At 40.8% G+C, this 26836-nt stretch overlaps 1 protein-coding gene across 4 annotated transcripts in view; it reads right to left on the bottom strand.

Moving 5' to 3' along the window:
• Positions 1-26836, bottom strand: part of SRGAP1 (SLIT-ROBO Rho GTPase activating protein 1) — a 187549-nt gene that overhangs the window by 24288 nt on the left and 136425 nt on the right. For all 4 annotated transcript variants that reach the window (XM_053252111.1, XM_053252107.1, XM_053252110.1 and 1 more), the window contains 10 exons: positions 24878-25060; positions 24275-24403; positions 19882-20103; positions 18690-18791; positions 14976-15173; positions 14769-14853; positions 10126-10153; positions 7737-7770; positions 4863-4923; positions 3200-3277 (listed from right to left, as the gene is read on the bottom strand). In XM_053252111.1, the coding sequence (XP_053108086.1) occupies positions 3200-3277; positions 4863-4923; positions 7737-7770; positions 10126-10153; positions 14769-14853; positions 14976-15173; positions 18690-18791; positions 19882-20103; positions 24275-24403; positions 24878-25060 (1120 nt within the window). The remainder of the gene's footprint in view (positions 1-3199; positions 3278-4862; positions 4924-7736; positions 7771-10125; positions 10154-14768; positions 14854-14975; positions 15174-18689; positions 18792-19881; positions 20104-24274; positions 24404-24877; positions 25061-26836) is intronic.

Below are 26836 nucleotides of genomic sequence, written 5' to 3'. Positions count from 1 at the left end.
CCACACACAGCTTTTAGTTCACATCTCTAGGAATCTCGACAACTTGTCCCAGTCTCCAGGAATCCCATAAAGCACCGTGCGATGAGCACGGCAGGAGACGAGCACTCTAGGTGCCCATTTCTGTATCCACTCGGGCTAGAGGCAGCCCAAGCATTCACAGCACTGGGGTTAAGGGTGCGCTTGTGTCATTAACCTTGGCTAAAAGCTGAGGTAAAAAGCAGGGTTTGGAGTAGGGATGTGCTCAAAACTGGTTTGCATGGTTCTATTCGAATCCAAACTGGGCATGTTTGGTTTGGGCACCCCTGAACTTGGAGCCTGGTTTGGTTTGAATTCAAACCAGTTCGAGCTTGGTTCAGGGGCGTCACACATTATATGCAAATGACCTGCATGCATGCATGGCAGCCTCAAATATGGCCACACTCACAGAGGGCTGAAACGGCCCATAGGAGACCAGCGGGGAGAGAAAGCCACTGGAGACAATTGTGAGTCCAACTTAAAAAAAAGAATTCTAATGGGTTTGGCACACCTGAACCGGGCCCGAGCCAGCCCAGGGGGTTCGACTCGACCGCGAGGGGAACTGGGCCTGGTTTGATTCGAGGCTGAGCCCTCAAACTGAGCAGGCTTGCACATCCCTAGTATGGAGGGAGGCCAGCACTGGGAGTGGCCTCGCTCCTGATGCTGCACACGAGTATATGTCCCTAGCCTGGGCTAGGCTGCTTGTGTGAATAGCATTACTGATTCACTGTTGCCAGTTAATATGCGAAGTGGTATAAACACTTATTAAGCCTCTGGCTGCTAGCAAGATTTAACACATAGCAATAATAAGCAGGCTTTTCTCAAAAACATTCATTACAAAAACATTTGTTGTACCAAAACATCTGTTACAAATTCATGTTCTAATATGTTTGTTGTTTTGTGTTCTTGTGTTAGAAAGCTTAACTGAAATTTTAAAACTCCACATTTTGTTTTCTTTAAAGGACTGTCTTTCCTCCATGGATTTATTCTCAATAAGAAATTATCTGTAAATGTCTGGCTGTATATTAATAAGAGGCCAGCCACATTCCAAAGGGGCCCAAAGTGTGTAGCTGTTTTCCTTCTATCAGAAAAATAATTACAGTATCACCATTTTATCAGAATCTGAGATAATTGCTGGGGCCCAGAGGATCAAATACTGATCCTGGTCATACACTTAAACATTTGTGTTGAGGTTCCTAATGTTTTTCAGAGTCTCTATTTTAAAAATGTAAACATTTCTTCAGAAATCATAATAAGCAAAGGTTGTCATGTCAATTCAGGCTCAGAGAATACACCAGTCATCATCAAAATCAAACTGTTGTTGTGGCAGTGCTCTCAATAGTTCTCCACCCCTTTTCAAACCATCATTGTCAATACTAAGGATATGTCTGAGATGCACAACTGGGTGGAACGGAATGAATGAATAATCATTTGACAACTGCTCTGTGTCTAAGCTAGATCCCAAAGTACTCTTTGCCTTCATGTCACCTCTCCTCCCTTACCCAAACACAGGCACCAACCAAACGCTGTATGACTTAGATTGGAAGAGATGGGCCCACTTACAAAAGTTTAAAGGGCATGAGAAATAGGCAGGAGGATAATCATACACCACGCCCCAGATTTCTCCAGAGAAGGGCCTCTGACCCAATTTGCTCCTGCTCCATTCCTGTGTATAATCCATACATTCCAATCTTAGCTCCAAACAACTTTTATTCAATTCTTTACAATATTTACCATATATCCCACATTTCCTAAATGCAAAAGACAGCTACATGTTACTTTAAGTTTGGAGCTGATGTGCTTTAAAAAAAAACCAAAAAACACACACTTAATAAAAGCCCCCATGGGTGGCCTAACCAGGATCAGGACTACTGATTGTGGCGCTTTATCCCTTTGCCCTAACTGCTGTCCTCTACCAGATTGGGGTCCCATTGCTGCTATTGGCTCCAGAAGGGAAGCTCTCATTGGCCTCATCCGTTTTAAACTCCTGGCAATGGAGCAGGGCAATGGAACGGGGCAGGGTGGGGTGCTGATTGAGATCATGGCAAAGAGTTAAAGCTCTTTCTCCCATGCCATTGTCCTGATCAAGATCATGTCCCCAAAAGCTGCTACTTGAAAGAAAAACAAGCACATCAATTCTGAGCACATGCTTAGCATAGTATTAGCAATAGCAATAGCAATAGCAATAGCAATAGCAATAGCAATAGCACTTACATTTCTATACCGCTCTATAGCCGGAGCTCTCTAAGCGGTTTACAATGATTTAGCATATTGCCCCCAACATTCTGGGTACTCATTTTACCGACCTCGGAAGGATGGAAGGCTGAGTCAACCTTATGAGTTTGAGTATTATGTAGTTTGAGCTGTTTGAGTATTATGTAGTTTGAGTATTATGTAGTTTGAGCTGTACTGCTGCCATCCCACAATTCCACTGTTTTATGTCATATCTGCTATGTTATTCCAGTGCTACTGACAGCTCATTACAATGAACCACCTGAACACAAATTTAAACTTCATGAGTCTTCCTAACTGTAATTAGGAAGTAATTCAAATATTCAGAAAAAGCAGATCATACACTTGTTCTAGGACTGCATCATTTCAGAAGACATGTGGGGATGACCTTGTCAAAAGCTTCCTGTGCCTAGAAAGCTAACACAATAGGTAGAATGTTCTGCCTAAGTCCTAGGAGGACTGTACAATATGCTTTTGCTATATATTTCATTGGGCTACTATTTCATTCTAGTCTAGTAAAACCCATGTGTTGGAAAGCTACTATGTGCAAATTAATCCTCATGTTGCAAAAAGTAATATGTAGAAGAGCATTAACATCTGTACCATGACCCCACCTGGCTTTTAATGTGCTGATTCAGGGTATCCAATTACCACAAGTCACATGGATCCATTAATATACTGATTTTCTGGTAATCTGCATGTCAGCCCAAAGGAATTACAGCATCAGCTGTAGAGAGATATGCAGGATCCTGGACAGCATGATATCTTGCTTCTTCCTGTACTTTTGGTTCTGAATACCAATCTGCCAAATTGGCCTTCCCAAATGGTGCTTTCTTATCAAGACATCACTGCATGCAGTAATGATTAACTTTCATAGAATGGAAGTATTTCTCTATTAAAAGGTCTAAAATGTTGGATCTCATGTTACTGGTATGGAACAAAATATAATTACCTCTCTCAAATGAATTTTTAATATCATTGACTTCCACCTGGGAGCCAGATACTCTGAAAATGCCCTGATGTTGAAGACCTGAAAAGCAAGTGTAATATGTGAAATGAAATTTGGGGAAAATCTATTTTAAAGGGAAATAATTATGGACAAAAATTAATATTGATTGATTTTATTTATATCCTGCTTATTGACCATCAAAGTAGTTTACCATGATACAATACAATTTAAAGATCTTGTATTTCAGATTTTTCAGCTGACCATGCCCCAGTCTGCTCCTGTGCCTTCCCACTGTCAACTGATTGCTTCTCCTTCATTACTGTATAAATACAACTGTTAAGAGACAGTCTCCTCTCCATTTTGGACTTCAGCCTTGATCCTTAGCTACACTGTTGCATTTGGTGCTCTGAGGAAAGCAGGACTCCACTGGGACCAAAACAGCAAGTTGTTCAACAGGAATGGCTGCAATCAGCCTGGAGAGGCAAAGCACCTGCCCTTTATCCTTGAATCTGTAATGAAGCTGAATTTCCATATGGCATGAACAAGGGTCTTATGACAAAACACAAATCCTGAGAAAATGAGTAATCACACCCTAGAATGCAATCAGGGCAAGCTTCAAGATAGTTAAGTAGATTTGGCATACAATACTAGTACCCTTTTGTCAGTAGTCAGTCTGAATAGCAACTTCCCCACTCACACATTTCCTCCTGACCTTGCAATAAAGATTCCCAAGTGTCTCCTCTGTTCTTGAACTTTCCTGCCTCTTGCAACTCCTGTTAGGAGACCCCAGAAGGGAAAAACTATAAATAGGTCCTGCTTTTAGATCTATAAATAGGTTCTGCCGCAGAGGCACGATGCCTCTCAATACCAGTTGCAGGGGAGCAACAGCAGGAGAGAGGGCATGCACGTACCTCTCGCCTGTGGGCTCCCCAGAGGCATCTGGTGGGCCACTGTGTGAAACAGGATGCTGGACTAGATGGGCCTTGTGCCTGATCCAGCAGGGCTGTTCTTATGTTCTAGATGCACACATATGATCTTCAGATCTGGGATTGTGGCAGTCACTGCCACTCTATTGCCCTGCATTTCACCCCATCAGGTAACTGCACTACAATACCCTACCTAGAGCTCTTCTTGGGTGAGCTCCTATGATTGGCACTGCACATTGAGGTGCCCTCAATAGTAACCCAAGCAGTGTCTACTCCTACCTTTTTCCTCACAAAGGCTCAAATGGTTGAGTCTCTGAGTTGCCCTCAATTGCCCTGGGAAGTTGGTATGTCTGGCTGGCCCTCAATTGGATTTGGATCTAACATGTCCTCCTCATGCCTCTCAGTCCACAGTGAAGAGGATAGGTGTGGACCAGTGTTCCCTCTAATGCGTGCGCATGTGTGTGCACTCACAAGTTTTTTGATGTCTGCTCAGATAAATTTAGATCTCGCTCAGGTTGAACCAGGAAGGCTGCACTCTGAATGCACGTATGCACACACTGCCTTGATATTGCTGCCCAGAACAAAACTCATTCCACACACAGATGAAAAAAATTAGAGAGAACACTGGTGTGGACTTTGCTTCTTTCCTGCCCGCTGCTTTGGAAAGCATATTATAACTATGCACAATATTCTTAATTTAAAAAAACCAGGATTAAGTCAAATGGCATTCTGGAACTCACCATACAAGTTGATAAATCGGATACAGCTTTCTACTATGAGGGGAATTATTTGTCCTGAGTCCTGGGGGAGGAAAAAAAATCACCCGGAATATACTACTGGTAATAAAAGAGAAGTTACCTCTGCAAATAGTAATGAATTATCATTAAGGGGACTTCAGTAGCTGAGATGATGCACAGAGTTTCAAAGATATAACACTGTGCCCTGATCTGCTGCAGAGTTGGAAGTAGCCCTGATGCTGTTAAGAATGGGTGGTTGTGCTAGAAACACTTCAACAGTTTCCCACATTTACAACAATGGAGGAAGTTGGGGAAGGGCTGCTAGTGCAACTGCCAATTCTCTTAACGGCGTTAGGGCTGCCTTCTGACTCCACAGCAGCCCCAAGTGTAGTCTTACATCTCCATAATGCTATGCATCATGTTAGCCAGTATACTCACAACCTCAAACCCTTAATGATCTGTAAACACAAGTCTCACTAGTAGAATAATACTTGTACCAGTAATGCAATTTGATCATCAAATCTTTACCTAAAAAATTCTTTCCAAACTGAATTAGCAAAAATAATGCATGCATGCATAAATAAATAAACAGGGAGCAAAAGTAACGCACAGCCTCATAGCACATATACTGTATATATTTACTGAGGACAACTATTAGATATAACCAAATCTGTCAACTATATACTTGCTAATAGTGATGTAGTTCGTCTCGTTATGGCATCTGCAAAGTCCTGTCAGCATTTTTTCTGACCATGTATCAGATTGTAAGGTGTTTACTTATTCCTTGTATTGATTTTATCCTTAGACCATTGGTTTCCCTCATTTTAAAATATCATTTCTTAAACATCATTCAATACAATACAATGCTGAATTTCTATGGCTTATGTCAAGACAGCTAAAAGCAGAGCAGCTGCTTTGGTCAATGAGTCTATCTACTCCAGATCTCTCCTTTCAGTGATAAAAGCACTTCTACCGGCTATTTGGGGGGTAGGCTAAGAGGAACACTATGTTCTTCCAAAATTAAAAAAAGATTATTCTCAAAATAAAACATAAATCTAGTTAAAATATATAAGTCACACTCAAAGTTATAATCTGCAAGGAATGTAAAGCAGTTTAATATGGTAACTGGTTGCAGAAAGAAATTCAGAGATTAAAATGAATTATTTTTATTCATGCATTTCTATAACATGAGATGATTTGATTTCGCCTGATAACTTATCATATTTATCTAAATCAATGCCAATAATAAGAGTTACTATATATATTTTTGGCAACATTATGAGTCAATAAATGCACGCAAGAATCAGTTCCCAGGGTTACCATGAACACTTTTCATGACATGGATTGAAATAATACATTTGCTATTTACAAGGATAATTTTCGCACAGATGATTCCCCCTAACTTTTCCACAGGGAGAAAAGCATTGGGGTGGGGCAATTTCGAGTGGACTCATGGCAAGAAGGGAAAGGGTTAAGTGGCTCCTCCCCCACTGGCTGTCCACTTTACTCCCAATTTTAGCTTCCCATAGTCATTTTTTTTTTTTGTTAAAAACAAAAATGTCATGAAGCGCAACCATGGAACTGCCTGTAATATATAATTTGGACCTCATTTACTAGCAGCAAAGAGTTATTTGTGACTACTACAGTCCTGCCACCACTATGCTTTCCACATGAAGTCTTTCTGGCGCCAGCCCTGTCTTCTGTCATTTGATGCAATCAGCAAAATCAATCATTTTCTGTCTTTCCTTCTTAAAGGTGTTTATGCCAATGATCTCATAATGTTTGCTTGTGGGCTTCCCAAGTGCACCTGGTTGGCTGCTGAGAGAGACAGGATGTTGGACTGGATGGGCCTTGACCTCATCTAGCAGAGCTTTTCTTATGTTCTTATGCTACAATGCTTGGACTGGGACTTTAATGCAAGGAGGCCAGAATAACTTTAGCTCCGGTAAATTAGAAACTAGTCAAATGCCTGTCATGATGAGTGGGTGGTTATGGAGAGAATGCATGCATCTTGAAAGGACCCAAGATAGGGATACATGTATTGTGCAAAGGGGTGTTTATTTCTGTACACACTCACTTGCACATTACAAGTGGAAACTGAGCTATTCAATTTTGGGGTGAGGGGCAGGTTTTGTGCCCCCAAGTACAATACTTCTTTATTCCTTATAGGAGTGAATGACAGCCATTCACTCATATGTGAGAAAGTAAAAGGTGTGCACTTTAGGATACTACTGCAGTGGGAGCTAACTACTTACATAGGAAGCTGCCATATACTGAGCCAAACCATTGGTCTATCTAGCTCAGTATTGTCTTCACAGACTGGCAGCGGCTTCTCCAAGGTTGCAGGCAGGAATCGTTCTCAGCCCTATCTTGGAGATTCCAGGGAGGGAACTTGGAACCTTCGGCATGCAGATGCTCTTCCCAGAGCGGCTCCATCCCCTAAGGGGAATAACATACTCACACATGTAGTCTCCCATTCATATGCAACCAGGGTAGACCCTGCTTAGCTAAGGGGATAAGTCATGCTTGCTACCACAAGACCAGCTCTCCTCTCTAGGAGCAGGTTTATTTCAACTCACTTTTTAAATTGTATCCAATACTGAGGCCTATTGACTGTGTCCCATAGAATTCAATGCGAACAACTGAAACTGAGCCAGTTTGCAGCTGCGTAGTCCTAAGTTAAGTTTCTTTCTTCCAATCATACTCTTTATGCTAGATTTTGATGGAACCTTGGTAAGTGGCTTTTCAGTATCATAAGAACTTTGATCTTAGTTCCATTTTGATCTTTGATCCAACTTTGATCTTAGTTCCAACAATCAAGAGAGACTGGAAACCAGACAAAATGAATGTAGCACTTTCATTTCACCAGCATCATACCTGATGTCTAGTGTGGGAGTTCCTTCGTCCACGGCTATAAGTGTTTTTAAAAATAAAATTGAGAAAAAAAGGATGAAGACTGTAAATTCAGCAGTCAGAGAATATAGAATAGACTTTTCAAAATGAACATGGAATAATGAATTATTAAAGTAATGGAAAATAAGACCAGTGCTCGATTTTTGGAAACAGTGTAGTGTAATATTAATTTAGAATGACCTCTGAATTCTTTTAACTAAAATTGGGACTGGAAAATGTTGCAGATCTATCTTTTTCTAACTATCTGAAAATGCTCATTGAAAGACAACTCTTTATACCAGCCATCCTCTGAATTCAATTATTTCTTAGTTATGGTGTGCTTACTGTATTCTTCTTTCCTCCTGACTTCAACAAGCATTGTATTGATCAGCTAGGAAGGAAGATTCACAGGATGGACCTGAACATAATGATCAGCCTCAGTTTTGAACAAAAGATGTAACCTTATAACAAGAACTGTGATCAGCCACACACATCTAGTGCAGTACCTTGAGGATTATTTCCATATCATCACTAAACAATTTAGCCTTATACTCTGATTTAGCTGTGGACTTCCTGTACTTAGGTAAATGATCTTAAAGTCTAAGGGACGGAACTGTAACCATCTGTCAGCCTAACCTACCTCACAAGGCTGAGAAAATAAAATAAAACAAAATAATAAACTGAGGTGAGGGAAAAGATCAATGTACATTAGCCCGAGCTTCTTGAAGAAAAAGTGAGATGATGTGGCTAACAACAATAAAATTATTAATGTGTAAGGGACAACAAAAATAGCAAAACAAGGGATTTTACCACCATGTATTCACACACACACACACACACACACACACACACACGTATTTTTCTTAGGCATACCAATCTCTAATTCCATGTGTAGCAGCTCTCGCAAGAGTTTGTGAGCAGCTGCTGGATAGTGGTGGGGACGGGCACTGGCCAGTGAGCGGGGAGTGAAAGAGATGGCCTGGCTGGCCAGCAGGCAGTGAAAGAAACCGTCGGTGGGCGGGCAGTGAGGGAAAGCGCCACTGGAGGGCGGTGAGAGAAAGTGGACTGGGAGGAGGGAACAGGCTGGGGCTGAAGGCGGGGAGAGAATGGACTGGGGCTGAAGATGAAATGAAGATGGAGGGAGGGAGACAGGGAGAACTAGGGGCGCAGATGCTCTGCTCTGGATCAGCTAGTTAATATTAAAATAGGAGTCAGTTCCTCAATATATTCTGACATTCCTGTCCAAAATGGTACAATTTTAATACGCAATACCTACCATATACAGTATAACAAGTCTTATGAAAAGCATAGAAAATATTGTATAAGTTGATATTTTGAAATATGGTAACTGGTATATGACAGTATATATCCACAAAAATAGTTCATTTGTACCTCTTTTTACAACTCAAGAACTCTTGTTAGCTGGAGAAATTTTGAATGTGGGGGGCAGAAATTAAGCTTCTTGGCCATTTCAACAGCTGCCTTTACATATGGAATAATAATAGGGAGGAAGAAGTGTGGGATTTGACAGAATTTGTGCTTTGCTGAGGTGCCTTACAGCATCTGGCTGCAGCACTTTGGTACCTCTCTCCATCCACACACAGTTTTGGGTGGGAACCCCCATATGGATGCTACACTGGGAGGTCTGCCCACGTCAAGCATGCACTTTTATTAATTTATATCCCATCTCTCTAGACAAAATCCCCATGTGTGGTAGCTTACAATACTGAATAAAGCAATATAAACAGAACAATGGACAGGATCCAGACTAAGTTAGTCCTTCACTAAGCACCACTGAAATAAATGAGAGAGGTTTATCATGACTAAGTCCCATTAATTTCAGTGGGACCTAATCCTGACTAACTTAGTCTGGATCCTGCCTAATATAAAATATAACCAACCATTGAAACATCAACAATAATTGCAGATTCCAGGAAGCCTTATGTAGCTGACATCTCCCAGTCCCAAGACATGGTCTGATATGTAGACTTTTGATGCCATTTTTTGAGGGTACCAAGTATGTCCCCCTCAGCAAGACCTCACCCAAGGGCACAGCTTCTCCCAGCTGCAACCTAGCTTCAGCTGTACCAGAGTGCATTCCAAGTCTGCACTCAAAGCTGACCTGAGCTCAAGAGGCTGTCTTCTCTGTTTGGGCAGTGAGGGACACCTGCCATTGCCACAGTATAGCCTGCTGCAGAAGTAGCCTGCTGCACAGATGGTGGTATGAAAATTGAACAATAAAAATAAATATTCTTGGAAATTTTATGGAACAATCACAGATAGCATCCCATCCCCCTCCCGCCCCAGTTTGTGAATTGTATTATCATTGTAGATTCCTTCAGGGCAAACCATGTAAAAGCTCTCAGTGTCTTACCTTGTAGTCATGAATTCTGCTCTATGACCTAGAGGAGATCAACAGGGAAGAGAACAGGAATTTGAAAACGGAAAGGAATTTGAAATAAAAATGATTTCCCTATAGATCACATATGCTGTCCAGCTCATCTTCATTCAAGTATTTTAACTGCAACTTCCATATTTATTTCACAAGTTTTATGCTTTCATGCTCAGGGGGATTGTTTTCCATTTCTACAGCGACTTTTAAAATATTCAGAAAGCAAAACCAGTACGAAGCTGCTGTTCCAAAGCCTTTCTCTTATATGAGCAAAGAGTTTTCATGCTGCAGTTTAAGTGAAACAAAATTCCAAGCAGTCTTCCCAGTTGGTGCTTGCATATTTTAATGAGCTATTCAAAGTTTAAAGAAAGAAAGAGAGTTGCCAGGACTGGACGGCACATTGCCAAAAGCCATAGAGTTTAAAGATGCATAGTTATAAGATGTAGCTGCAGTTAGGAAAGTAAATATTTAAATTAATGGCACATAAGAATGTGTAATTGCTTATGAAGCAATATAAACAACCTGTGTACAACTAGTCCAATGCTGCTGCTGCACATCCTCTTTGCATTTCAATGGGCATTGCTGGGCAGCTTTGCACAAGTCTCACTGAAATTAATGGAGGTTTCTCAGCAGCAGGGCTTGTAGGCTCCAACTGAAGCACAGAAGTGTACAATCACACATGCATAAAACTCACCTGTCAGTCAATGTGTGCTAGCTTACCAAATCAGTAGTTCAAATATTACTCAAATAACCTTTCCATAATTGTGTTTAACAGTGACTGGACATTTCAAGCATGCTTTAACTCTTTCGTAAACTGACATTTCTGCAAAAGCTTTTTAGTTTCAGTTTAACGAAGCAGCAATTTAAAGGAGAAATCTATCCTCAGCTTGTGACAGCTCTGGTTGTCATAACACTCAGTTCTACTCATAGTTCAATGACTTGCATTAGAGTGCAAAGTTGCTATTTCATTTATATTTATTACATTTTTATACTGTAACTATTTTATATTGTAACTGTTTTATAAATGTTGTGAGCTACCCCGAGCAGTGATGTACTGGAGGGGTGGGGTATATTAAATAAAATAATAAATAAAATAAAATAATACTGCCCCATCTAAAGGCTCTGGGCAGTGCACAAGTAAAATACAAAACAAACAATCAAAAACCAAAAACAAACCAAAAAAAGCACACCACCATTTAAAACCAACAAATATTTGTGCTCATAAAGGATGGTCCTCATATTGTTGCATAACATTTATGCTTGTAAACTGAGGGAATGTTCAACACTTTGCCATAAGCATAATGCCATCTGGTCAAGAAAAAACAGCAACATTCAACCACATAAAATATGGTCATATGAACTGGCCTTAAAAGCTGCTAATTTTTATGCATACAGCTTGATGCTAAGCTCTAAGCTCTGCTGTGGAACAAACCAGGGGATGTGCCTGTGCAGAGGACAGGAGATATAATCAGGCAGGTATTAACTTTCTGGGGTAGAAGATATTTTAAAACTCATTTTTGCAAGGTTGAAACAGCATGATTATTAATCCCTCTGAAAAGTATGAAAGACAGAATTTGTGTGATTCATGATAATGCAGGAAATCCTGCTGTTACAAGAATTACTCTACAAGGAGTACATTTTGGAATGCAAGACACGTTTTCTTAATAATGTAATGAACAAACTGGCACACCATGTGGCTGCATAGAAGGGTTTTTTTTGTTTAATGTATTCTGTTCATTATGAGGCAGTATTTCAGCCTACAGGGAAGTAGTTAATAAGTACTACAACAGAAGATGCAGGGTAAGGCTATTAAGAGACAGAGATATCATGGCACTTAGGAGATATCATACAGGGATGTTTCACACACAAAATGGGTCATATGTGGCCTGGCATGGTGGGATGGATAATTCCATCAAAGTAAGATTTCTCCATTTCATTTACTCTTGATTCTTCCTACTAGGGTTTTTTAAATTACTACTACTACTGCAAGAATTGCAGGAACTTGTTGTTTAAAAGACATATTAAAACAATACATTATTACACCATCTACATCAGGGCTACACAACTTCAGCTCTCCAGCTGTTGTTGGACTACACCTTCCATCATTCCCAGCCACAGTGGCTAATAGGGATGATGGGAGTTGTAGTCCAATATCTGCAGGAGAGCTGAAGTTGTGCAGCTCTGATTTACTTAAATGTGTAGAAATAGTGTACTGGTTCGTTCATTATATTATTTCAGGCTGGTTTGGGTAAAACAGTCTCAGTTTGCCTGCCCCACACATCATGTAATGGGTAGCATGAGCAATGGGTGAGATGGCCATGTACATCCCACTCCCCACTCTTGGTGTGTTGTTCTGTTGTATATAATTGTTGGAAGGGGTGGGGGCGAGCGGGCCATGCAGAGCCTCAGCCCAGGTAAAACACGCCAGTGTGTGTATGCGAGAGACAGAGAGATCTTGGTGGTTGTGCTTCTTCTTTTAATGGAAAAAGAAGGACTGGTTGGACAATACTGTCTGCTGACCCTTCCCACATATGATGGGGAGGATAAGTGTGCACGTGCCACTACCCTTCCTATAATTGCATGGGGCTGGTTCATCTAAATCACTCCTCTCTGCACAATTTAAATACTCTTTTTTGAGCCTTGAGGCCCAAGTCAGCCCAGTCAGTTCTCATTCCTGGCTTTGACTATGACTATTGACTTCTCTCCTGCCTCTTAATTCCCAATTGTCTGCTGGACCATTCTGACCTTGCCCCCACCTGTGGCTCAGTCCTAACACAGACACAGATACACAATCTTAAAATGGTTAAATGTCAAAAGTAAAAAGTAAGCTCTTGATTGATGCTCATATAGAAATACTTATGTAAGCACATGAACAGATCAATACTGTTAAAATGACCCAAAACAAAATTTCATCTAAGTACTAAATCCTCAGCTTCATCTCATCTATACTTAGAAATTTTGCAAAGTTCTCAAGTTAAAAGTGAATTCCTTCTATCATCTTTGATAAACATAGTAGTAAGGGGATGATAACATAATCACACACACACACACACACACACACACACACACACACACTCACTCACTCACTCCCCCAATGGACTTGTGCCATTCCACAGTAATTACTGTACTAGTGAAAACAAGTACAAGTTGACCTTAATGAAATTTAAAATGTTTAGATGTGTTATATCTTTCTAAATCAGCTGAGATATAAAAGCTATATATTTAGCTTTTCTGTGGGTCCATCTTTGGGGGTGCAGTAACATACTTATCTCTACTCAATTTCATAAGCCTGTTTTCATGTGTATTTACTTATTCTGTATCACTACATTGTACCAACATAGAAATACCTGTTGAAGATGTAAAGCCAGATTGTAATTCTGCTGTGTAGGAAAGAGTCTAAAAACATTGAACGCATTAGAATATACTTCTCCACCCCCCAATTAAACCAGTATTATATTGGGTGTTAAATCAATGAGTTAGATCCAGACTTGGACAAGTGGAATTAAATTTGCATAAGGGATCTTAGCTGTTCACTCCTGCCACTGTAGCCCCCTCCTTGTGCTTTCTAAAAAGTCACTCCTGAGGGTTGGAGGAACCTTGAGACTGGAATTATAATATAGCTTTGACCCCTGCTAAATGGGCAAAGAGGTGCCTTTTCACATGGTGATTCTCTTTTATTTAGCAGGGGGAGAGTAACTAGCCTATCCACCCCCAGCACAGTAACTCCAGTGACTGTTGCTGTTGTCTATCTTACGTTTCTTTTTAGATTGTGAGCCCATTGGAGATAGGGCTCCATCTCTTTCTTTCTTTCTTTCTTTCTTTCTTTCTTTCTCTAAGCAAACTGCTTTGGTCACTTTTGTTGAAAAGTGGCATATAAATATTTGCTGCTGTTGTTGTTGTGTGGGATGGGGAATGGAGGGAAACTGAAGGAAATTGTTTGTGCAAAGACTTCCATCTGATTTCATCTGATTCTCTCCTGCCACTGCAGCCCCACTTCCCACACCATTCATGAAGGTCCCCCAACTCTTAGAAGCAACTTTTCAGGGAGCACAGTAGGGAATCTGCAGTAGGGAAGAGTGCGGCTAGGAAAGGTTCCCTGCATGAACATCATTCTGTTTGTTCAAGTCTGGATGCAACCCTGTGTGTTTATCCAATTTAAATGATGGTTCTCTTTCTTTGATGTAAGAAGTCTTCCTCCAGAGAAAGTACTCCTTACTCCAAAGGAAGGGAACCTCTGGATACAATTTATTTATATCTATCTATGTAAACCTTAAGTCACCTTAAATGGTGCAGCGGGGAAATGCTTGACTAACGAGCAGAAGGTTGCCAGTTCGAATCCCTGCTGGTACTGTATTTGGCAGCAGTGATATAGGAAGATGCTGAAAGGCATCATCTCATACTGCGTGGGAGGAAGCAATGGTAAACCCCTCCTCTATTCTACCAAAGAAAACCACAGGGCTCTGTGGGCGCCAGGAGTCGAAATCAACTTGACGGCACACGTTACCTTTATGTAAACCTTTGGGAACCCTTGTTGAAAAGCTGTATATAAATATTTGTTGTATTAGTATGAACCCATTGTACATATTTTAATAAATTTATTATGCAGATTATTCTGAACTATTTACCTTCTCCAAGTGTTCGCTGTAATAAATCATGTTTTGCTTGAAGCTTTGTGATGAGATTACTTCCCTCCAGGTACTCTCTGAACTTCTGCAGAGATACAGAAGTTGCATGTGATATCTAAATATTGGCTTTTTAAGCTCTAAGGACTTTGAAAAATGAACGTAAAGAGTGTGGATCGCATCACATGACTGGGAAAGTACCCAACATACCATGAAATAGAACTGCTCGGTCTCCTGCTGGTTAGCTCTTCTCTTAGCAATGCTAGGCTTGCTCAAGTAGGTTTCAGAGACCGTAGACTTCACAGACTCTGTTGAACGACTGTGCTGAAAACATTCAGAAACGTCATAATCCTCAATGGTGACCATGTCTTGTATTGTCTGCAAAGTAGCTTCAGTTGTCTTCTTAACCTGGAGATGACAGGTACATAAGAACATAAGAATAGCCCTGCTGGATCAGGCCCAACGCCCATCTAGTTTAGCATCCTGTTTCACATAGTAGCCCTCCAGATACCACTGGAAGCCTACAGGCAGGAGTTGAGGGCATGCCCTCTCTCCTGCTGTTACTCCCCTGCAACTGGTACTCAGAGGCATCCTGCCTTTGAGGCTGGAGGTAGTCTATAGCCCTCTGACTAGTAGCCGTTGATAGATCTCTCCTCCATGAAGTTATCCAAACCCCTCATCCAGGTTGTTGGCTGTCACCACATCTTGTGGCAGAGAATTCCACAAGTTGATTATGCGTGTGTGAGCAAGTACCTCTGTTTGCTGGTCCTAAATTTCCTGGCAATCAATTTTATGGGATTACCCCTGGTTCTAGTGTTATGTGAGAGGGAGAAGAATTTATATAAGGGCATTACAATATTAGCAGTTTTGTTTTCAATCCCCTTGCTAATGATCCCTAGCAATGAATTGGCCTTTTTCACAGCTGCCGCACATTGAGTCGACACTATCAACGAGCTGTCCACCATGACCCCAAGATCCCTCTCCTGGTCAGTCACTGACAGCTCAGATCCCATCAATGTATACTTGAAGTTGGGGTTTTTCGTCCCAGTGTCCATCACTTTACACTTGACAACACTGAACCGCATTTGCCATTTTGTTGCCCACTCACCCAGTTTGGTGTGATCCTTTTGGAGCTCCTCACAATCTATTTTGGATGTCACTACCTGAAAGAGTTTGGTATCATCTGCAAATCTGGCAGATGATATTCTGTCTCATCAAACAGAAAGGGATATATTACAGAATCATTATAGAGAGTGGGGTTATTGAGTGAAATCAGTTCTATAATACACAATCTCTGACAACACAGAATTGAATATAAGAAATGGGACATTCTGTATTATTGCAAAAATATGAGGCTTCACTAGAGCCTAGATGTTACCCCTTCTTTCAAACAATACAATCAACAATAAATCCCCCAAATAAACCATGTTATTCAGGCTAGTGGCCTTAAAGGTTAAGCACAAGATAGTTAAACTGGCGCAAAATTCTTAATGCCGGCTTTTAGAAACCAGTTGCAAAGCTCACTGTTATTACAATGAAAATTTTAAAACTTTGCCATCAACAAAGTTTTAAAACAGTTTTAATAGTTATAATGTTGGGTTTTACATGATCTTAATGGTTTTAATGTTTTAACATGTTTTAATGTTACATGGTTAATGGTTTTAATGTTTATATGATTTTAACTGTAAACTGCTCAGAGACGCAAGTTTTGGGCGGTACAGAAATATGTTAAACAAACAAACAAACAAACAAACAAACAAACAAACATAGGAAGCTGCCTTATATGAAGTCAGATGATTGATCCATCCAGCTCAGCATTGTCTACACTGACTGGCAGCAGCTCTTCAACGAGTCTCTCCCAGCCCTACCTGGAGATGCCAGGGAGTGAACCTGGGGACTTCTCCAGGCAAGCAGAAACTAATAGTTTCCAAAACCAACAGAACGAACCTCCATACACAGAATAATAGAATTTTAGATTTGGAAGAGACCTTGAAAGTATACTAGTCAACTCCTTTTTCAGAATAGGAAACTGCTACAGCATTCTTGGCAGATGGCCATTCAGCCTCTCTTTGAAAACCTCTAGCAAAGGAGAGCTCGTCACTGTGCAAGGCAGATTCTTCCATTATGAAACCACTCTTCCAGTTAGGGGTCCTCACCACCATGGTCTAACCTGAATCTGCTTTCTTGTAATTCAAACCAACTAGCCGACCCGCACAGAGCATCTGTGCGCTCTTTGGGGCCGGCTGTTTCCCCTGCATCCTATCCCCCTCTCTCTTGCCCCCCTCCCTCCCGCCCCTCCCCCACTTCCCTCCCCCCCTGCCCCACTCATGACACAGGCAGGATGCCCCACTTGCTGCTGCCTCTTGCTCTCATTGCCCAGATCGGGCGTCGGCGGCCGCCTCCTCATTCAGCAGCCAAGCAGACAGCCGAGGCCGCTGCCTTGCTCAGGACAGCCTGGCCAGGCCAGGCTGCCCCACCGCAGCCTCCCAGCGGCCAGCTGAGGCCGCCTCCTCCTCCTTTACCAGGACAGCCTGGCCAGGCCATCCCCCCGCCGCCACCTCCTCCTCCTCACTCAGGATGGCCTGGCCAGGCCAGACCGTCCCACCGCCACCGCTTCTGGCCGTTTTGTGCCAGCCCGCTGCCGCCATTTTTTGTTTCCCCTCAACTCTCGCCCAAGCCAGGCCGAATTCTTAAGGACACACATGCCGGTTAAGAGAAATAAGTATATAGATTGATTCTAGCCCTGCCTTCAGGACTAACCAAGGACAAGCCTGCTTTTTCTTCTGTGTGATAGTCCTTCAGATATTTGAGGACAGATTTATCTCCCCTTAATCTTCTTTTCTCTAGGCTAATACATACCCAAGTTCTGCAATTGTTCCTAATATGACTTGTTTTTCAGATCCCTCACCATCTTTGCTGCCCTCGTCTGAAACCCATTCCGTTTTATCAATATGCTTCTTAAAATGTAGTGCCCAGACCTCAACATAGTACAGGTGGCCCTTGTTATCCATGGTCCTGGCACCCGTGGTTTCATGTATCCACAGTTGGGCCATATAAATCCAACCTTGTTATCCGTGGATCTAAAAATAGTTGAAATTCGCCTATCCACAATTCCTAGGTGGCCGGAAATGACCTCCAAGGCCATCTCCGGCCACCATTTTGCTGAATGGAGCCATTTTGTGGCTCTCTCTTTAAATAATAATAATAATATTTAAAAAATATTTTATTATTTATATTTTATTTTTATTATTTAATATTTTATTATTTAGAAATTTTAATTAAAAAATTATTTAAAAAAAAACACCCAGAAGAGTCCCAAAGGATGTTTATCACAGAGTTCAGAAGAAAACCATTTGCTCCAAGGGAATTCTTCACACTGATGAAGACTACACCATAGTCGAAACTAGGGATATACACGAATTGTTTTGTCGGGGCAGGGAACAGTACCTTTAAGCACAGTAAAGCCAATCCTTACCTGCTCCTCTTCTGCCCCACTGCATTTCCTGGTGTGGTGCTATGCTGCTAAGAAGTCTGTGCATGGCTGGATGCACATGCGTGGTGGCCATTTGCATGGTCAGTTGCTGATCACACACATGGCTCACTTGCATGTGTGGTGACCATGTGTGTCCCGCCACCATGCACAGGCTGATGGGCACATCAGGAAATGCAGTGGGGCAGTGGAGGAGCAGGTAAGGGCACACCGAATCGATTCCTAGTTGAAACATGTCCGGCTTGTGTTCAGCATCCCTAGTTGAAACATGTCTGGCTTGTAAGGATTACAAAGAATCTCCTTGGAACATTCAATGGCATTTCAAGCTTAATGAGGAACACCTGTTTGCTTATTTGCTTGTAGCAAAGGATTGTGATTTTAGGACTAAAAATCAGCATTACTTATGTAATACCACTAGCAGCAGCAAATCTTACCTCCTCATTTTCAATTTTCAGTGTGGTCAGTCGTGACTGCAGCTGCTGATACCTAAGCATGAGATCTCCTTGGACTGGCTGCTGGGCACTCACATGAGAAACCTGAGTATAAAAAACAAAAGTGTGATCAGGTGCAAGTGGGACGGGGGTCGACCAACACAAGCACCTATGATTCTGCTTAAATCCAATAAATCACTACTGTAATTTTTAGAACACAGGAAAAAACAAAAGTAATGCTGATTTTTTATGTCTTGGTTTAGTAATAACGAAAATTCAAAGTAAATAAAATCAGTGTAGATATGCACTCATATTTTGCCATATTTTTTTTTAAAAAAGAAATACAAAACAAAAAACACTGTTCCATATCTGTGTATGAAAGAGAGAGATGAGGGAGAAAGCATGGTCCAACAGGTGCCCATAAGAGCCATACACATATCGCAGAAGTGTTGGCTGAACTGCTGGTAAGTAGTTTCTCCCTTTCCACAGCATTGCTTAAAGCACTACAGAAATCTACAAAACAAGTTTGACCAAAGGACACCATGAGACACAAAAAATGAATGTCTATTGCAGTCAAAGATTGCTCAGTAATACTGTTTTCGAGTCTCTGAAAAGCTATCATTCATCTGCTGTTGGAGTCTCACTGGCTGACATGATAAGGAAAACTACTCAAAGTAGTCCTATTGACATTAAAAGGACAAGCTAGGCATTGCTTAACTTGTCCTTTTAATTTCAGTAGAATGACTTTGAGTAATTTTCCTCATGTTAGTCACTGTTCTTTTGAATATGTTTGGAGCTGCTCTAAAGAGAAACTAAAGAGAATAAGAATGATCTAATCCCAACTTTCTGCTCCCTACAGAAAGTTTACCAGTGTTGTGGCAAAATTCAATACGCAGTAATGAAGGGTTCATTTTGAATGGGATTTGTTTAGAGCAGCTGGCAAATTAAGTTCTACATAAAATGCTTTCTGAATAGCATTCTTGGTGTAGTTTGTTTGCTGGTTTTCTTGTGGCTGTATGAATAACACTGGCTCTCATTTTACCCTAACTAGACTCTTTGTCCAAGAGGATAAAAGCTAGATGCCAAAAAAATGGAAATCATAGTTCACAAAAGGGGGAAGTACTCATCTAGGCACAAACAAAAATTTGTTTGGATTTTATCCGTTTCTGTCTATGAAGAGTCACCAGCCACTGACCTCATCACCCATATGAGGCTGGAACTCAAATCTCATTGGAGGACAAAAAGCTGTTGGATACATCTCCATGAATCTCTGCTTGTCGCTTCGTGGCTCCAAATTGTCAACAGCATTCTCTATGATGTCCAGGCCCTCATGTCGAGAGGTTTCAAGATTGTATTCTGCAGAGAGATATGTTCTTAAGGCTCTGTTCAGGCTGGCATGATATCCCAGATCACAACACTAACAGAATATGAGGAAAAAGAAGGAGAAAATGTGTAAAAAAACTGGAAAGCAAATTCCAGCAAACCCTCCCAGCCCCGACTGATAACAGTAATCATTCATAGAGATGGGTCTGTGCCCGCAGCACACTTTTACTGATCATCTGGGGTGGGTGGAGGTCAGGTCTGTGCAGCCTTCCCCACACCTGCCTGCCCACCAGGTGTGAATAGCTCCATAGTAGGTAGTTTCTTCATGCTTCAATGGGCTTAAACCTTTATAGATTCTTTAAGCTACAATGGGTGTTACAAATGTTGATTTGTAACCACCCAGAGACGTACATTTGGGGCAGTATACAAATATCTACTTTATATATATTTCTCTTAGGCATACCCATCGCTAATCCCATGCATGGCAGCTCTCGCAAGAGTTCGTGAGCAGCTGCTGGATAGCGACAGGGATGGGTGGGAGAGAAAAAAATGGCGGCGGCAGCCGGTCAGCGGAGCAACAAAATGGCAGTGAATGGAGGTGGCTGGCCAGTGGGGGGGGGGGGGAAGAGGGCGGCCGAGAAGAAAATGGTGGTGGCAGTGGGCAGGCAGAGGAAGTAACGGCCGGTAGGCAGGCAAACGGGCGGGCGGGGGAAACACCGGGGTGGGGGTGAACGGCGGAGGAGGCTGGCTGGAAGGTGGGTGAAATGGTAGCAGAGGTGGGCGGGCAGGAAATCAGAAGGTGATGGTGGCGAAGGGGGACAGCAGCAGTGGCAAACTAGAGGTGCAAATGCTCTGTGTTTGGTTCAGCTAGTAATAAATAAACAAACAAAATCTTCACTACATCAGAAATATTAAAACTATAGATTATCATCAGCAGATTGAAAAGTTGAAAGCAAGAGACCTGGCATGGTAACAAGAACAGTTTTGTAATTAAGAGTTGAATATTTTTACAATATTCCAACTTTATCACAAGCTATTTTAAAAAACAATTTTCAAAAGTGAAGAATGCATACAATATACACCTTATTTCCAGTTCAGCAAATCTAATAATGTACATAAGGCCAGTAATGGCATAAAGGAATATCTTCTCCCACATGAAACTGCCGGTACAAGAAGGCCAGCTTTGGAAACCCTTATTTGGGTTACTCTACCTTCTGAGTTTAGGCAGATGTTGACCAAGGAGAGGCAGCCGAGGCTACTAGATTAAGATCAGGCAGTTCAGCAGCTTCCAGTTTTTACTTCCTGAGTTAACACAGACCCTATGGTCTACATCTCAGACTAGGGGAGTTGCTGTAGCTGTAGCTAAAGCTATGCTATAACTCAGTGGTACAGCATATGCTTTGCACACATGAAGGACCCAGTTTCAATCCCTGACATCTCCCTACAAAGCTGGGAAGACCTCCCCGTCTGAATTACTGGAGAGCTGCTTCCAGTCAGTATAGGCAACACTGATCTATACAAAGGTTTAAGCAAGAAGCTCATATTTATGATAGGGAAACAGAAAGGGACAGATAGGCATTTTTTAAAGGTAGCATATCTAAGTGTTTATTGCATATATGTTTATTTAAAATAAATATTTACAGCCCAGCCTTCCAATACACTACTGCTTGGGGAGGCTAACAAATTGATTTGCAAACAATCTGCAAAACAGAAACAGGCTGCAGAGTTCATCTGAGTATAGGCAGAAAACATTACAAGTCCAATTTACCATACATACATTATAGTTTGTCAAAAGTCCATGATAAAAACTATACGTGCGCTCTCCTTCAGAAGAACAAGTTTTCCCAGCATCTCTCTTTTTAATTAAAATATAATAAATATAATATAAAATATCCTTACACTTAACTCTCCTCTCATTATGGAAACCCCTCATAAATTCTGATTAAATTAATGTCAAGTCCAATGTCCTGCCAATATCTAGTTACAGTATGGAAAATGTTATGTTCCAGCCAATCATGGGTACTTCCTTTCTAGGCAGACATTCATCTAAAGCCAATTAGCTTACTGCTTCATCAAAGATTTGTATAATCTGTCCCTAGATAGTGGATGAGAGACATTAAACAATTCCTTTAGAAGAGGTCTGGAGAAAGAAAATCCACAGTGGCCTTAAACAAATATCAACAGGAAAGGGCACATTTTTTAGTTTCCCTCTGTTTAAAAAGGAAAGGAACTTCAAATGGAAGGGCCATTGCTCAGTGATACTCAGCATATTCAGCATACATAAAGTCCCATGGTCTGTTTAGTGATGAGTGAATTCCCCTTGGCTTATCTTGAAATTCATTCATTTAAAAAAAGTTTTTCAAGAAAGCTTGGGAAAAGTGAGTGAAGTGTTTCCCCACCTATCAGTTTCCTTCCTTCCTTCCTAATACCTTTGTGAAGTTTTATTTGGTAACCTGCAACAGACTCACTAGAGACAAGAGAGGGGCCTTGGCTTAGTGGAAGAGTACCTGTTTTGCATGCAGAAGGTTCAAAATTCAGTCCCTGGTATCTCAAGCTAGGAAAGTTAACTACCTGAAATCCTAGAAAGCTGCTAATCCCTGTAGATAATACTGATCTCAGTGAACCAATGGTCCAACCCATTGGTAGCTTCCTATGAGATGCTTTTCTGGTGTCTTTTTAAATGGAGATGATGTTAATTTTCTATCAAGGAGTTTAGGATTTGTAATTTTCTATCTCTCTCCCAGTTCAATTCAGGAGCTAAAGCAAATTATAAATTACATGCACCTCAGCAGAAAACACTTTCGAGCTGCTGGAAAAGCATTTTTTATACTAGCTATATATCTATATATCTGGTAGGGTTTTTTAGTTCTCAGTTTTTAGCCTTTTATTAAAAACTTAACATGAAACTTTTAAAATCTGTAATTTTAAATGTAGTTTTATTAATCTTTTATTACATTGTATCTGTTTTGTTGATGCTGTGAGCTGCCCTGAGGAGTAGTATATTGGAGGGGCGGGGTAGAAATATTGAGGGGCGGGGTAGAAATATTATAAACAAACTAATTTTGAAAAAGAAATTAAATAAATAAATTTTGTGTCTCTAGCAAGCTCTCCACACTGCTGGTTACCCCATATTTTCAAAGGTAAGGGTTTTTTAATTTGTTGTTGTTGTTGTTGTCGTCGCTGTTGCAAGAAAGAGAAACTGGCATAGAGGGCTGACTGGCAACAGGGGTGAGCCTCATTTTGAGCCAGGCCCAAGTCTGAAAGGGGCTGGCTGTGTTTTAAAAGAGAGTAAGACTCACTTTGGGAGAGTCTATTTCCAACTCCTCCAGTTCTGTATTCATCTCCATCACTAGTTCGCTCCCTGTCATTCCTAGTTAACAGGATTTGATCTCAGTTATCCATGCCTGCAGCTTGGAGTGATAATACCAGTGAGAGTAGACACTAGTGGGCTATATTAAATTTTGATATAACTAAGTAGGGCAGTTCACAGAATCAACATTAGGGTAGGAGAAGCAATTTTTGATTGTGGATCAGTGAAAAACAAGGTAGGAGGTGGGGAGCTTGATCATGAGTTAGGCCCCAGCTGAGTTGGTCGAGCAGGTCCTACCCAGATTCCATCCCCAGCTTCAGAATGAGGTAGGAGGAAAAACCCTCCAACATAACTGGTCTTAGCTCATGATCAAGCTTCCCACCTCTAACCTTGTTTTTCACTTATACAAAAATAAAAAGTCAGGAGCACTCCCAAATTAGGGTAGGCATCTTCTCCGACCCTAATGTGGATCATGAGAACTGCCCTAGTATAAGGTGACTAACTAGATCCTTCTAAAAAGATGACACAATCTGATAGGTGCGGGAAAGTCAAACTTTCCCTTTTGAAGTTCTATCTAATCACTTTTGATAGCTGATGTTTGTCAACAAATATCCTCCCATTTTAATACAGAATGTATCATCATTTTGACAGATAAGCTCTTCTAAAAAAAATACAGAAAGCATGTAAACATAGTTAGTAAACCTAATTGTTAGATGGACAGCCTACAATTGAGCATGCGACTGCATTCCATATTCTAATAATCCTTCCTTAAATGGCATGGCAAGCATGCCATCTGTACTACAATAGAACTTCAAATTGTATAACAAATAAAGCTAGCTACATTACAATCATGATTAATATAGCACTGATTACATCCTCACTGGAAATGAAAAGCAGAAAGAAATGCTGAACATGATTTCTTAATATCAGAGTTACATTAATGCAAACTACTTACATCAATTAAATCTGAAAGGTCATGAATATAATACTTGAAAACGGAAGCATTCGTTGCTTCAAGGGTTAGCAGATATTCATTTCTGGCTTTAATGGATTTCAGCTTGTTTTCAGAATATTTTGCTTGACGCTGAGAAAAAAATAGTGTTACAATGGCAAAAATGTTTCAGTTGCCTCAACTTAATCATGCAATGAGTTATAAATGTATGCAGGTGTTCTGGAAAGTAACAGTAAAATGATTACACCCACAATATGTAAAATAAAGATGTTGTTACCTTCCAAAATACCATCACAGCTACTTTCAACTCTCATAATGTTATAAATGCTTGAAAAATAAAAATAAAATCAAGAATTCTAGGTTCATTTTGCATTCAAATACAATGTAAAATAAAGGATTTCTGGGATTTCTAAAACATCTCTATTTCAAATTATTTACAATTGAAGCCTGTTGATATATTATTTTATTTCTTGTTTAATGTGGAAAACTATTTTCCTTCAAGTATAAAACAGGTATTATATGCAAATCTATGTTCAACTCTCAAAGGAATTGTGAACTATACTACATTCACTTCAAAAGATTAACAGGCTACAGAATGTTTCTTACTTTTTCCTTCATTTTTTCAATTTTTTTCACAGAACTTCGTCTCTGGTGTCTTTCTTCTAGCCGAATGTGAAAAACAGGATCTCCTGACCTGCCAATTTGTTTTTCTTCTTGTTTTTCAGCCTCCTTCAGTTTACTTTCTGCACTGATGCTCTCTGTGTGATACATATGGTATGTTTTCATGACCTGTGACAGAAGAAGTTAAAGGCAAGCTCAGAGAAAATAAAGAAAATGTTCCCTACTGCAAGAATACTATAGAGCATTTCATATTCTTCTCCTATATCTAGCAGACTGGGCAGATTTCAGCCTTTTAAAAAGAACTTCCAAAAATATGTAAAATAAAAGCCTCAAAAGATACAAAAATCTAATCACTAGAGAAGCTTAAGGGATTGGAGTTTATTTATTTATTTATTTATTTATTTTTACATTTCTATACCGCCTTTCGTTAAAAGAAAACCCCAAGGCGGTTTACAAAAATTAAAACATACAATAAAAAGCAATAAAAACATCAAGCAATAAAAACATCAAGCTAAAAACATATAAAACAGGGATAAAAACAATACAACAGAGTATTGTTCAATAGAGTTCAATACTGTAACTGTAAAACACTGAGAAGAACACTTTTTATGTACCCTCATTATATACACTTGATCAGGAGAGTGCTCTTGGTTCACATAAAGATTGCTGAAATATGAAACCATCAACAGAAATGTGACACAGGTAATCCACTTATAAAACTATCTTTTTATAGCTTTTGACATTATACAACACTCTATAGGGACATTATACAGGCTCTAAAGGGAGGAGAGCTGGTCTTGTGGTAGCAGGCATGACTTGTTCCCTTAGCTAAGCAGGGTCTGCCCGGGTTGCATTTGAATGGGAGACTCCATGTGAGCACTGCAAGATATTCCCCACAGGGGATGAAGCCGCTCTGGGAAGAGCAGAAGGTTTCAAGTTCCCTCCCTTGTTTCTCCAAGATAGGGCTGAGAGAGATTCCTGCCTGCAACCTTGGATAAGCCGCTGCCAGTCTGTGAAGACAATACTGAGCTAGATAGACCAATGGTCTGACTCAGTATATGGCAGCTTCCTATGTTCTTATGTACTAATTGAAAACCATTCCCCTAAAGTGCCTTTAAGGAAACACTATCTTCCCCTCTCATAGTCCTCTTAAACAACATGTATTTTACATACATTTTCCTCAGATGTCCTGGATCTAGTGAATATCTTTTCTGTTACAGCACAGTGTGTTTCTATATAGCTAACTGGAAATTGCATCATGAAATAGGGATGTGGGGAGAATTCAAAGAATAACAGATTTTAATTTGTAAAGGTCGTGTACAATGAACCAACAACTTCATTTCTAAGTAGGGGTATGCATATACCCCAAAATGCAGTTCAGTTCAAATTCGAACCGTGTTCCCCCGTCCGTTCAATCGAACAGGCGGCAATACTTGTAAAGGGGGATCTGGTAAGTGTTCCCCTATACAAGTAAAGGGGTGGGGTAATCCACTGAAGCACAGCAGGGGGGCAGCAAGAAAGATTTTTAAGGTGCTTATCAGCTTCCTGCTGTTTGCCGCCGCTTGCTGCCCCTCAGTACACCCCAAAAACTTCTGGTAATAGCCATTTAATCAGGCTTCCACCATGCGGGCGGCCTGTTTAAAGGGCTATTTCCAGAGACAACTGGGGTATAGTTGAGGGAAGTGAGTGGTGGCGAGCAGTGATGAGCCAGTAAGCACCTTAAACAATCTTTCTCGCTGCTCCCCTGCTACGCTTCAGTGGATTCCCCCACATCTTTACTTGTATAGGGGAACCTTTACTGGTTCCCCCTTTACAAATATTGCCGCCTGTTCGATTGAACGGATGGGGGAACATGGTTCGAATTGGAAAATAATAAACAACCTTTCTCACCACTCCCCCACCGCCACCACCCACCCTTTGATATCAAACCGGTTTGCACTGAAG

Source organism: Hemicordylus capensis, chromosome 5 (genome assembly GCF_027244095.1).
Source record: "Hemicordylus capensis ecotype Gifberg chromosome 5, rHemCap1.1.pri, whole genome shotgun sequence".
Lineage (NCBI taxonomy): Eukaryota > Metazoa > Chordata > Lepidosauria > Squamata > Cordylidae > Hemicordylus > Hemicordylus capensis.
Note: the sequence above shows the minus strand (reverse complement) of the source record. Positions and strands in the feature narration are given on the sequence as shown.